Source organism: Papio anubis, chromosome 6, assembly GCF_008728515.1.
Source record: "Papio anubis isolate 15944 chromosome 6, Panubis1.0, whole genome shotgun sequence".
In the NCBI taxonomy this organism is placed as follows: Eukaryota; Metazoa; Chordata; class Mammalia; order Primates; family Cercopithecidae; genus Papio; species Papio anubis.
In genome coordinates this window covers 155,176,692-155,190,671 of record NC_044981.1, presented here as the reverse complement: position 1 = coordinate 155,190,671, position 13,980 = coordinate 155,176,692, and the positions used below count along the sequence as shown (strand labels likewise).

Here is a 13,980-nt window from a genome sequence, read left to right as displayed (position 1 = left end):
TGCCATGTTGGTCAGGCTGGTCTTGAACTCCTGACCTCAAGTGATCCACCCACCTCAGACTCCACAAGTGCTGGAATTACAGGAGTGAGGCACCATGCCTGGCCTCATGTTTTGATAAAAGATTCTCCAAGTACCTTTTGATTTCCATTATTTCAATGTCACATGAGCAAATTCTAGACACAAAATTGGCAAACCTTTTCTTAAAGGGCAAGATAGTAAACATACTGTTTCAACTACTCAATTCTGCCCTTATAGTATAAAAGTGGTCTTACATAATACGGGAAGAAATGGATATGCTGTGTTCCAATAAAACTTTATTTATAAAAAAAGGTGGGGCCGGGCGCGGTGGCTCAAGCCTGTAATCCCAACACTTTGGGAGGCCGAGACGGGTGGATCACGAGGTCAGGAGATCGAGACCATCCTGGCTGACACGGTGAAACCCCGTCTCTACTAAAAAATACAAAAAACTAGCCGGGCGAGGTGGCGGGCGCCTGTAGTCCCAGCTACTCGGGAGGCTGAGGCAGGAGAATGGCGTGAACCCGGGAGGTGGAGCTTGCAGTGAGCTGAGATCCGGCCACTGCACTCCAGCCTGGGCGACAGAGTGAGACTCCGTCTCAAAAAAATAAAATAAAAAATAAAATAAATTTAAAAAGGTAAGCCCACAGTTTGCCAACCCCTGCTCTATCTATACTCCTTAGTGTCCTACGAATGTCCTCAGTTATATACCACAGGGGAATCTTTGGGTGTAAATTTAAGACAAGACCTGGTGATATACACATACATGCCTAGCTGACAAGATTTTTCTCTACTTGTTTCCACTTGAAGATAACCAGTAAAGTCAACACAAGAGAGGGGTGAGATACCAAGACCAGACACATACTGTTTCTCAGTATGGATGAGACTTATTGTACAACAGAGAAGGTCATTCCACAAGGGCAGGACTAGAAAAAACAGAAAGCAAACAAGCTATAGGTGACAGGTGCTAAAATAACTTTACGAAAGCCAAAAGAAATGCTCCATCAGTGATAAAATCTAAGTTTACAGAACAAATAATTATGGAATGACCATTCCGATACTGCTGGACACAAAGTAACTTTACGAAATTATTTTAAGTAATTATCTACTTCTCTGCTAGGAGATTAAGTGATTCTCTGCTAAGAGACACTGGCCTCATTTATTTTGGTGGCTCAAATTATATACTCCCATCATTCAATGTCAGCAACTTCAATGGTGGGCCTAAGTAAAACCAATATAGTTTTAAGCAGCCTTGGAAGGGGAAAAAAAGGTTAATCAACTATTTTTAGAATCTCTAGCCCAAGCTCAAGGTATACCCCTATCAGATATGCCATGTCTTCATGCTTGCCTTTTTTCTCAACTTAACAAAATTATCATGAAAGAATCAAAACTTACTCACTTAAGACTTCCAAACTAATGAAAGTACAATTTTATTTCTTGCAAATCAAATGAACTTACTCTAAACCGAAATTCCAGGCATCAGCAAAAAAAAAAAAGGAGTAAGAGATGATCACAGTGTAGCTTAAAGCCATATCCTAGAAGGGCCAACCACAACCATTTGTTAATGTGGCAAAGCAAAGAACAGCATCTACTCTTCCCTTCTTCACATGGCTGCCTGGTTAAATTTCCCAGCTTCTTTTATAGCTAAGTACGGCAATGGGGCAGAAACAGAAATAATACAACTTCCTGGTTGTGTCCTTCAAGGGCAGAAATAAACCTTCCCCCTGACTAGAATGTGAATATATTAGAAGCTGATAGTCAAGCCACGATACTAACTCTGGACCGTGCCTGAAACCTCTCCATGTGGAGAAAAAACCAAAAGAACAACAAAATTATCTTCTTTATCTGAGAACAGCCCAAACTCCATACTATTTGATACAACCTTTCTGGCAAGCTATAGCAAACATCACATTTTACCAACACATTCCAAATTCCTAGGTTGTCAGTTAAATATTTCTTTAAAGAAGTAGTGGCCAGGCGTGGTGGCTCACGCCTGTATTTTGGGAGGCTGAAGTGGGCAGATCACTTGAGGCCAGGAGTTTGAGACCAGCCTTGGCAACATGGTGAAACCCCATCTCTACTAAAAATACAAAAATTAGCCGGGCATGGCGGTGCACGACCTGTATACTCCCAGCTACTTGGGAGGCTGAAGCACGAGAATTGCTTGAACCACAGAGGCGGAGGCTGCAGTGAGCTGAGATTGCACCATTGCACTCCAGTCTGGGCAACAGAGTGAGACTCTGTCTAAAAAAATAAATAAAATTAAAAAAACAAAAAACGAAGTAGAACTTTGGTTGAAAGCTTTATGTCTTTTAACTAAGGAATCAAAATAGTAAACTGCAGTTCCAGTTTCCTATGCAGGGTCTGGGGAAGGAATGCTAGGCACCACGGCCAGCGTTCCTGACAGGCACCTATGGCAAGAAGCCCCTGACAAGAAACAGGCCAAGGAGATGTATGAGGAAGACAAGGATTTCAAGCAGAAACAAAAAGAGGAGCAGAAAAAACTTGGGGAGCTAAAAGCAAAGGCGACAGGGAAGGGTTCCCTTGACAGGTGGAATTAACAAATCTGGCAAAAGTCTATGGCCATTCTATCCTGAATGCACCCAATTGCTCGTCTGATCTCAGAAGCTAAGTAGGGTTGGGCCTGGTTAGTACTTAGAAGGGAGAAATCTGGAAAACAAGAACAAAAACCAAAAAACGAACCACTGTGCCCGAGGCAATGATGACCCTTGATCCCATTCCTATTTAAATATCTGTATTTCCTACCATAAAATCTTCTGCTTCCACCCTAGGAAGCAAAGGATGAAACGTCTTGGAGCCTGTTGCACACGTAAGAATAAGCTTTCTCTCTCTCTCTCTCTCTCTTTTTTTTTTAAGCACAGAGTCTCGCTGCCACCCAGGATGGAATGTGGTAGTGCAATCTCGACTGACTGCATCCTCTGCCTCCAGGGTTCAAGCAATCTTTGTGCCTCAGCCTCCTGAGTAGCTGGGATTATAGGCATGCACCACCACACTGGCTAATTTTTGTATTTTAGTAGATATGGGTTTTTGCCATGTTGGTAAGGCTGGTCTCGAACTCCTGATCTCGAGTGATCCACCCACCTCAGCCTCCCAAAGTGCTGGGATTACAGGCATGAGCTACCTACTGCACCCGGCCCTAGGAATAAACTTCTGGAAAAAAGAAAATAGCAGTTCCAAGATTTTCTTGGACACCATCTTTCTTATCTGATATTCAATTGCTGGCTCTGTTTACATGAAAGCAGCATTACATGGTACAAACATCAAAGTATCTAATAATAACAGTCTAGTACTTTTTGGAAGGGGTGAGATAAGCATGATGATGAAGGTGAGCAGGAGAGGAAAATTTCTATTACATGTGATCACCAGGATAGTTCAAAGCATTTTTTTAGATTTTCCCCTTTTAAAAGTATAAAGTGACAATATTTATAAAGATTCCTTTTTTGGGGGGCCAGGCGCGGTGGCTCAAGCCTGTAATCCCAGCACTTTGGGAGGCCGAGACGGGCGGATCACGAGGTCAGGAGATCGAGACCATCCTGGCTAACACGGTGAAACCCCGTCTCTACTAAAAAATAAAAAAAAATTAGCCGGGTGAGGTGGCGGGCGCCTGTAGTCCCAGCTACTCGGGAGGCTGAGGCAGGAGAATGGCGGGAACCCGGGAGGCGGAGCTTGCAGTGAGCTGAGATCCGGCCACTGCACTCCAGCCTGGGCGACAGAGCGAGACTCCGTCTCAAAAAAAAAAAAAAAAAAAAAAAAAAAAAAAAAAGATTCCTTTTTTGAGGCATGCTTGATGGCATGCAACAGTAATCCCAGCTACTTGGCTGAGGTGGGAGGCTCACTTCAGCCCAGGAGTTCAAGACCAGCCTCGACAACACAGCATAACACTGTCTCCAAAAAATCCCTTTCTTAAATGAATATGTATTTTTGTCTTTTTTTTTGTTTTTTACTTCTGGCTTACTTTCATGATTATTATATAGAGATGTAGACATGGATGATGCAAGACAAAGGTAAAAAGATCTGGCTTGACTGGATGTAGTCTGTGTCTCCCCTCCTTCCCAAAACCTTAAGCTGTAGAGATCAGTATGCTTTCAGTTAATATTTAAATGCCTCCCCTCCAAAAAGTTTTCTATCTTTGGCAAATGTCGCTGGTTTTCCTCTCTGTTGCCAAGATCTGCTATTCATTTTATGTTTTACTATTTTAGAATCTGTTTTTTTTTTTTTAACCCCATCAAAGCTACCAACCACTGTGGTTCTATGTATATTTCTCCTCCTTCTCTACTGTCTATCTCAGTGAGACAGAGAGCATGATAAACAGCAGCAGAAATCCTTGCTGCATATCAGTAAAGTGCCCTTACTGGGATGCTTTTTAAACCACCACTGCCAGCCAGGCGCGGTGGCTCACGCCTGTAATCCCAGCACTTCTGGAGGCCGAGGTGGGTGGATCATGAGGTCAGGAGATTGAGACCATCCTGGCTAACATGGTGAAACCCCACCTCTACTAAAAACACAAAAAATTAGCTGGGCGTGGTGGCCGGCACCTGTAGTCCCAGCTACTCAGGAGGCTGAGGCAGGAGAATGGCGTGAACTCGGGAGGTGCAACTTGCAGTGAGCCAAGATCGTGCCACTGCACTCCAGCCTGGGTGACAGAGCAAGACTCCGTCTCAAAGACAAAAAAAAGAAAAAAAACCCCACCACTGCCCAAACCCCACCCCACCCCAATTAAAAGAAAACCTGAATGGTTTCAAAGGCTCCTCAGGTGGTATGAATGTTCTGTGAGGGCTCTGGGCAATCATGGTGAAACCTTTGTCTGAGACAAGCCTGGGCAACATGGAGAAACCCTGTCTCTACAAATACAAAAAAATTAGCCAGGCATAGTTGCATGCTCCTGAAGCCCCAATTACTCAGGAGGTGAAGGTGGGAGGGTTGCCTGAGCCCAGGAGGTTGAGGCTGCAATGAGCTGAGATTGCACCACCGTGCACTCTAGCTTGGGCAAGAGTGAGAACCTGTCTCAAAAAAAAATATGGGCTCTGAAGGTCAGAAAAATCTAGGTTCAAATCCCAGTTTTACCATTTAATAGCTGGGACCTTGGGGAAGTTAACTTTCCTAAACTTCATTTATTTATAAGTGTTCACTATGTGCCAAGCAGTGTTAGATATTGAGTAAGGGTGATTATGACTCCCTGTTCTCTAAGAGCTTATAATGGGTGATAGGAACTTACAGGAAGCCAAAGACAAGCAAACAAATTTAATCCTAACAAGGCTACTAGGACACACAGGAAGGAAATCTGGTCCAGAGTCAAGGGATCAGCAAAATCTCTAAAAAGGGGACATTAAGGCTGAGTCCTGCAGGATAAGTCATAGTAACCAGATGAGGCTGTTAAAGGAAGCCTGTTCTTAACAGAGGAGGAAGTGTGTGCAAAAGGCCTGGATACAAAAGAACTCAGCTTAATTGGGAGATACCAGTTCAGGACTGGAGTCAAAATGAGGAAAGGACAAGAGATGAGGATCAATTGGGACTTCGGCTTCTACATCTGCAAAACAGGAGTATTATCTACTCTGCTTGGTTATCTCAATATTAAATTTTACACATACAGCACAGTGCCTTGCACATAATAGATACTCAAATGATACATCCCTTAACAGAACAGAATCCCTAAAAACTCAATATAACAGGGCTACTTTAAAATTGCCACTGTCTTCCTCCCCCACTCTCCATTCTCTTAAGGGATGGATGAGATAAGAACAGAATCTTCACTGCTAATAGCATGCTTCTCCTTGATGGAGATCCTAGATATGTCAGCCATAGCTGGCAGGAACATGTATAACAGACAACATCTCATTGGCCAATTGATATTTCTGCAGATGTCCTTTGGCATCAAAATGTCCTGATTTTTTTTTTTTTTTTGAGATGGAGTCTTGCTCTGTTGCCCAGGCTACAGTGCAGTGGCGCGATCTCGGCTCACTGCAAGCTCTGCCTCCCGGGTTCACGCCATTCTCCTGCCTCAGCCTCCTGAGTAGCTGGGACTACAGGCGCCCACCACCACGCCCGGCTAATTTTTTGTATTTTTAATAGAGACGGGGTTTCACCGTGTTAGCCAGGATGGTCTCGATCTCCTGACCTCGTGATCTGCCCGCCTCGGCCTCCCAAAGTGCTGGGATTACAAGCGTGAGCCACCGCGCCTGGCCTTTCTTTTCTTTTTTTAGAGACAGGGTCTCACTGTGTCACCCAGGCTAGAGTGCAGTGGTGTGATCATGACTCACTGCAGCCTTGACCTCCTCCTGGGCTCAAGAAATCCTCCCACTTCAGCCTCCCACATAGGTGGGACTACAGGCACATACCACCGCACCTGGCTAATTTTTAAATTTTTGTAGAGACAGGGTCTCACTGCATTGCCCAGGCCGTGTGGCAACACCTGAGCTCAAGTAGTCCTCCCACCTTGGCCTCCCAAAGTGCTGGGATTACATACAGGATTTGCCATGCCCGACCCCCCAAATCTTTAAAATACTATTAATATTTTAGCCCTTCAATAATACATGTTTATAATTCCTAATATTAAGTCTAAGATTTTAAAATTTATTTCTCAGCTTCCAATCTGGGTATTAATGACTCCTAATTTAAGATTAGATGACTGACCCAGAGGAAAAAACATACAAGTTTAGAAAGGCAAGCAGTCAAGATAAGATGCTACATTTATTTAGCATCTTGCTAAAATTTTTACCAGCCAACGTTATTATTCAGCTTTATGCTTTAATAAAGCTCAACTTTAAAAGATTATTTGCAGCCGGGTATGGTGGCTCATACTTATAATCCTAGCAGTTTTGGAGGCTGAGGTGGGAGTATTACTTGAGCCCAGGAGTTCAAGAGCAGCCCGGGCAACATAGTGAGATCTCGTCTCTACAAATAATTTAAAAATTAGCTGGGTGTGGTGGTGTGTGCCTGTGGTCCTAACTACTAGAGAGGCTGAGGTTGGGAGGATCATTTGAGCTTGGAGGTCAAGGCTTCGGTGAGCTGTGATTGCACCATTGCACTCTAGGCTGAGAGTCAGAGGGAGACCCTGCCTTGAAAAAATAAATACATACACAAAGGTTACTTGGTTAAGTACCAAATAAGATAGCTTCTTTTTATACCATGCTTACTTAATGAAGGTACACTTCCAAGACAAGTAGGTTTCTTGGTAAGAAAATCTAACAATTTTAGTAACTCAACCACACGTTAACACAGAAAATGTAGTTGATCACTGACGTTTAATTTAGAAAATGTCTATCTTCAGAAAGAGCTAAATTCTGCGTGCTTATTATGTGCCAGGCACTGTGCTAGAAAGATTCATGTGCCTTATCCCATTTAGTCCTAAGAGGTAGGTACTATTATTAGCACACCTATTTCACAGACGGGAAGTGGAGCTTTGATTTTGTACCCTACCCAGCTAGGAAATGCTAAATCTGTTCTTTGAACTGAGGACTATGTCAGAGCTCAAGAAAGATTCTAATTCCATTCCTGTTCAAAACAGTGGTCTCCAGGTAAAATAGATCTTGATTAATTTAAAAATCTCCAGAATATTAAAGTTACATTACAGCACAAACTTATAAACAGTGACTGAATTTTACTTTCAGCCTTCTCTTTAATATGCCTAAATAATTCTAGACCTTGAACTTTCCTAAACCTTTAATCATTTATGGCGCTCTCTGCTGTACCTATCCATTAGAACAATTTTTAAAAACATAACACTGTGTAATTATTTTCAAAAGCCCAGAGATACTAATCAAGTGATCCTAATAGTCTTAAACACTATCCTAAAACCAAAAGATAAATGGAGATTGGGAAACTTGCATTCTAAGTGCCACCATCCAGATAAAATTGCCCTGTGAATTAGAGTAATTTCAATCAGATCCTGTAAAACTGAAAATTGTTCTCAAGACCAGAATAAGACAGTAACTGTAAGATAGTTTAAAAGTTCAAATTCTGGAACATAAAATGGTTTTCCATATAGCAAATTCAATAGCAAAAGGTAGTCAGTAGGGGTTAGGGAGAGCAGCAACAGTTTAGAGAATAATAAAATTGCAGGGCTGGGTGGGGTGGCTCATGCCCGTAATTCCAACACTGGGAGGCTGAGTGGGGCAGGGTCACTTGAGGCCAGGAGTTCAAGACCATCATGGGCAACATAGCAAGTTTCAACTGACAAAAAAAAAAAATTAGCCAGGGGTAGTAGCACCCTGTAGTCCCCAGCTACCTGGGAGGCTGAGGCGGGGGTAACACTTGAGCCCTGAAGTTTGAGACTGCAGTGAGCCATGATCACGCCACTGCATTCCAGCCTGGGCTACAGAGCGGGACTCTTATTTCAAGAAAAAAAAAAAATTACAAAATATTAAACTATTCATGTCATAGCCACTCTGCCTTAACGCAAGACTATAATTACGCTAAAAAAATCATATGCTGCTCAAATAAGGGCTAATTTCCTTACTATATAGTGTCCTTAGTTTTAAGCTAACACATTACATACTAAAAGAAATCCAGGCCGGGTGTGGGGGCTCACGCCTGTAATCCCAGCACTTTGGGAGGCAAAGGCGGATGAATCATGAGGTCAAGGGATCCAGACCATTCTGGTCAACACAGTGAAACCCCATGTCTACTAAAAGTACAAAAATTAGCTGGGCATGGTGGCGCATGCCTGTAGTTCCAGCTACTTGGGTGGCTGAGGCAGGAGAATGGCTTTAACTCGGGAGGCAGAGGTTGCAGTGGGCCGAGATTGCGCCACTGCACTCCAGCCTGGCGACAGAGCAAGACTCCGTCTCAAAAAAAAAAAAAAAAAAAAAAGAAAGAAAGAAATCCAAAGGCATTTCATGCATTAAAAACTCAATTAGGTTTTCATATAGGCACCTGCATTTACGACTGTTAACAGCTATTAACACCCAGTGAGTTGGTTTATACAAAAATACAAACCAAAGTAAGTGTATAATTTGTTAGTTCTCTGACTCATTAATCATTCTTAAAAAAGATTATTTTCAGGCCGGGCGCAGTGGTTCATGTCTGTAATCCCAGCACTTTGGGAAGCCAAGGCAGGTGTATAACGAGGTCAGGAGTTCAAGACCAGCCTGACCAACAGGGTGAAACCCCATCTCTACTAAAAATACAAAAATTAGCCAGACATGGTGGCTTATGCCTGTAATCCCAGCTACTCAGGAGGCTGAGGCAGGAGAATTGCTTGAACCTGGGAGGCGGAGGTTGCTGTGAGCCCAAATAGCGCCACTGCACTCCAACCTGGGCGACAGAGCAAGACTCCATCTCAAAAAAAAAAAAAAAAATTATTTTATTTAACATACAAATGACTATTCTGGGCTCAAGTGATGCTCCCACCTCAGCCTCCGGAGTAGCTGCGACCTCAGGCATGCGCACTACCATGCCCAGCTAATTTCTTTTTTTGTGGAGAAGGGGTTTCAACGTGTTGCCCAGGCTGGTCTCAAACTTCAGAGCTCAAGGGATCCACCAGCCTCAGCCTCCCACAGTGCTGGGACGAGAGGCGTGAGCCACTGCGCCACGCCCAAAAACCATTTTTAAGTGTCACATCAGTTATTTGCTAAGGTATTAGTTGTATTTACAAAAAAAAAAAAAAAAAAAAAGAGGATTAAGTTATTATACTAGAATCCATTTAATATAATGCACTCGGCAAGATAAACTCAGTTAGTAAGTGGAGGAAGTGTAGGCAGGATATTCCAATTCAATTTTGTGACAGGAAGTACCTGCTATGGAAGTCTAGAAACAAGAATACCAAGTTCTGTTTTAGCACAAGAGAAAAAAAAAAAAAGAAAACACTGGTGTATAGGGCAAAAGAGGAAGTTCTTTTTAGTGAACCATCTGTCAGGTATTACAGACAATTAGAAAAACATTCACTTTTCCGCTAAGTTCATGTGGGAATGTAGTTCCCCAGGTGTACTGGAGACTGGATTTTGCAGTTTCCCTATGGCAACATAGCCTATGATTCAATTTTTATTCATTTATTTAGAGACAGGGTTTCGCTCTTGTTGCCCAGGCTGGAATGCAATGGCCCGATCTAGACTCACTGCAACCTCTGCCTCCCTAGATCAAGCGATTCTCCAGCCTCAGCCTCCCGAGTAGCTAGGATTACAGGCACGCGCCACCACACCCGGCTAATTTTGTATTTCTAGTACAGATAGGGTTTCTCCATGCTGATCAGGCTGGTGTCGAACTCCCAACCTCGGTGTTCCGCCCATCTGGTCCTCCCAAAGTGCTGGGATTACAGGCGTGAGTCACCGCGCCCGGCCTATGATTCACATTTTACACATCCATAAGAAGACAACAGTGGCTTGAAACAGTAAACTATTCGTTTCATATTTTAAAGTTTAATTTTTTAAAATCAATACTAACTACATAAGAATCATTTTTAAAAAATACTTAAGTTTCACAACTTAAGTGAATATACTAATGAGCTGTCCACTTAAAAATGGTTAGGATGGCAAAGTTCACGTTTTGTGTTTTTTACGACACAAAGTGCGTAAGTTAATGAGAAATTATTTCACTTAAATGTTAATAGTAGCTTGTCATATAAATTTTGATTAAAGGCAAAATCCTCATACTTAATTTTTAATAAAGTAATTTGCTGTCATCTTTAAGTTAATGTAATTAATTTTTAAAGATGCTTCCATACATGGGCAAATTCTTTAATACTTAACTATAGAGTGAAAGTGAAGCACTATTTTCAATATCTTTCAAATCATCTGAATTATTTATTGCCAACAAACACTAGTTGTGAAATTAGGTATATTTTATTTCTGTTGATTTCTTCATTCAGTTAAATGCAAATCTCGAATTAAGACAGCAAGATCTCTAAATAAATAGGCTTTTCTTAAAGCAACTGTAGTTTTGGATTATGAGGTAAGTGACACCACACTTCAGCCTTTAGCAGGGCGGTGGCCCAAAGTGCTTAAGTCAACCATGTCCAATCACCCTTCTGGTCTGGCTCAGCCCTATCAAAAATCGTCAGGCTTCTGTGAACTTTCATTAAGTCCCGTTTAGAAGACTACACAACCTAGGTTACTTTAGTAGCTCGGGAAGGGCCTGGAGCAGCGGGCTTGGCTTGCTACCTCTGGGAAGTCTCCAGGAAGAGAAAACTGGGAAAAGGCTTTAACTTTGCGCAAGCCCCTTCTCTCAGTCAACATCTCCTTCCCTTCCCAGTGAAGGGATGTGTTCTCGAAAGATCTACCCCTTTCCAACTCAAATGTCATTCCCAGATCAGCTGCTGGAGGGGCAAGCGGCGCTCAACCCACGCCCTCCTCTTCGAGCACCTTCTCCAAGTGCTAGGGCGCCGGGCTCGCTCTGCAGCCCCCCACACCAGCCCTACAGGAAGAGGGGCCCTGGCTCACGACCCCGGCCAGCCTCTGCAAGGGGGCTCCCGGCCTGGGCGGCTGTGGCTGCCCGCGGAGGTTCACTCCTGGGCCGAGTGGGGGGTGACCAGAGCCAGCGGGAGGGGTTTCTTGGGAGAGGGGAAAGACGGCCTCACCTTGACCCTGATTTCGTAAGTGGTGAAGCGGCCCCGGCCGACCCCCACCGTCTGCGGGTTGCTCACATCGATCTCGAGGAAGTTGCTGGGGGGTCCATAGGCATCATTCAGGTTCTGCGGCTTGGTGATCAGCCGCCGGGTGTCAGCCACGGTCTCCGCCATTTCGCTATAGCCGCCGCCGCCGCGGGCTCCCTCCGCCCCCTCCGCGTTCAGCCTCCGCCGCCGCTGCTGCCCGCCGTGGGGACACGGGGCTCGCGCGCAGCGGTCGCGAAGCGAACGAGCACGTAGAGCGGGCGTTCACCCCGCACGCGAAGCTCCTCCCCGCGCCCCTCAAGCTTCCGCGTCCGAGCCCAGGGGAGAAACAGCTGACTCGCTGGAACGCCGCGCTCGGGTCCCGGGAGGACCCGCCGAAGCTAGGGAGGGGCACTGCGGGTTGGGCTGTGAGGAGAAGCGGTGTCATGGGACTCGCGGTTGCAAACAGGTTCCGGCCGGACTACAGCGCCCACAACGCACCGCGAGCGCCGCCGCCGCGGGGCTGCGGCCGATGAAGCGAGGACCGAGACGCCGAGGGGCGGTGCTTCCTGTCTCTGTGCGCCAGCCTCGGCCTGCGGCGGGGCAGACCGCCGGAAACGGCCTTCGCGGCGTTAGGAATTGCGGGCGAAAGTTAAACGGGGAGATTTTAGAGATTCGCCAGCAAATCGAAACAAAACTGCCCCTACTAACTGTACCAACAGTGAACCCTTGTAAATGCCTTTCTGGAGAGGGTTAAACAAATGCCTGAAATGATTTTGCCATAAACCTGAGCGTTCCACCAGACACCCATCTGAATTGATAAGTTGAAACCAGTAAAGTGTGGGAGTGAAATAAAAACAAAAGCCCTAGGTAAATCCTAGCATTATGGTCAAACCATATTTGGAGACAGGTCGGCCCGCTAAAACAAAGTAACAGTAGACCGGCTGCAAGCTGCCTTGGATGTCCGCTTTCATTTCTCACGAAGTCCTGGTAAGTTTTTTTTTTTTTTTTGAAAGTATTAAACGTACCTCTACAGGACTGGAAATGCAACTCACATAAGCCTTTTTAAGAAACGGGGAGGAAGGCCGGGCACGGTGGCTTATGCCTGTAATCCCAGCACTTTGGGAGGCCGAGGCGGGCGGATCACGAGGTCAGGAGTTCGAGACTAGCCTTGCCCACATAGTGAAACCCCATCTCTACTTAAAAATGCAAAATTAGCTGGGCGTGGTGGTGTGCGCCTGTAATCCCAGCTACTTAGGAGGCTGAGGCAGGAGAATCGCTTGAACCCAGGAGGCGGAAGTTGCAGTGAGCCGAGATCGTGCCGTTGCACTCCAGCCTGGGCAATAGAGTGAGACTTCGTCTCAAAAAAAAAAAAAAAAAGAAACGGGGAGAAAACCCAGTTAATTAGGAATTAGGTCCTAGTTCATCTCTCATGGTCTAATGGGAAATGCAGATTTTAAATGTTGAGATACGATACATTTTTCTCTCTTTGTCCAGAGAGTTATCCCTCTTAATGGTATGGTCTCACAACTATTTCTGCATTTTTTAATATGTCAAGTTTAATCCTATAATTACTTTAACCTGATCTTCCCCTCTCCCCCATTTTTTTATATTTTAAGTTATTAGTAATTATTTGTGGAGACGGGATCTCACTATGATTTCCAGGCTGGTCTCCAACTCCTAGCATCAAAGTGATCCTCCCGCCGCAGCCTACCATAAGTACTGAGATGGCAGGCATAAGCCACCGTGCTCAGCCTGATCTGTCCCTTGATCCCTTGAACTGAAATTTTCTTTTCTTTTCTTTTCTTTCTTTCTTTCTTTCTTTTTTTTTTTTTTTTTTTTTGAGACGGAGTCTCGCTGTGTCGTTCAGACTGGAGTGCAGTGGCGCATCTTGTCTTACTGCAATCTCCACCTTCCGGATTCAAGCGATTCTCCTGCCTCAGCCTCCCGAGTAGCTGGGATTACAGGCGTGCGCCACGACACCCAGCTAACTTTTGTGTATTTTTAGTAGAAACGGGGTTTCGCCTTGTTGGCCGGGCTGGTCTCGAACTCCTAACATCAGCCGATCCGCCTGCCTCAGCCTCCCAAAGTGCTGGTAGTACAGGCGTGAGCCACAGTGCCCGGCCAACAGCAACCATTCTTAATAACACTAAGAAACACTGGAATAAAAAGAAATTACTTGGCCGGGTGCGGTGGTTTACTCTTGTAATCCCAGCACTCTCAGAGGCCGAGGCGGGCGGATCACCTCAGGTCGGGAGTTCGAGACCAGCCTGACCAACATGGAGAAACCCCGTCTCTACTAAAAATATAAAATTAGCCAGGCGTGGTAGCACATGCCTGTAATCCCAGCTACTCGGGAAGCTGAGGCAGGAGAATTGCTTGAATCTGGGCGGTGGAGATTGTGGTGAGCCGAGATCATGCCA

The 13,980-nt window shown here is 44.8% G+C and overlaps 1 protein-coding gene across 3 annotated transcripts in view; it reads right to left on the bottom strand.

The window, feature by feature from the left end:
- The window catches only part of LOC116275386 (sorting nexin-3), a 51,614-nt gene extending 39,566 nt beyond the window's left edge, over positions 1–12,048 (bottom strand). For all 3 annotated transcript variants that reach the window (XM_031667549.1, XM_031667550.1, XM_031667551.1), the window contains exon 1: positions 11,546–12,048. In XM_031667549.1, the coding sequence (XP_031523409.1) occupies positions 11,546–11,707 (162 nt within the window). In that variant the 5' untranslated portion in view covers positions 11,708–12,048. The remainder of the gene's footprint in view (positions 1–11,545) is intronic.
- Between the last annotated feature and the right edge of the window lie 1,932 nt (positions 12,049–13,980).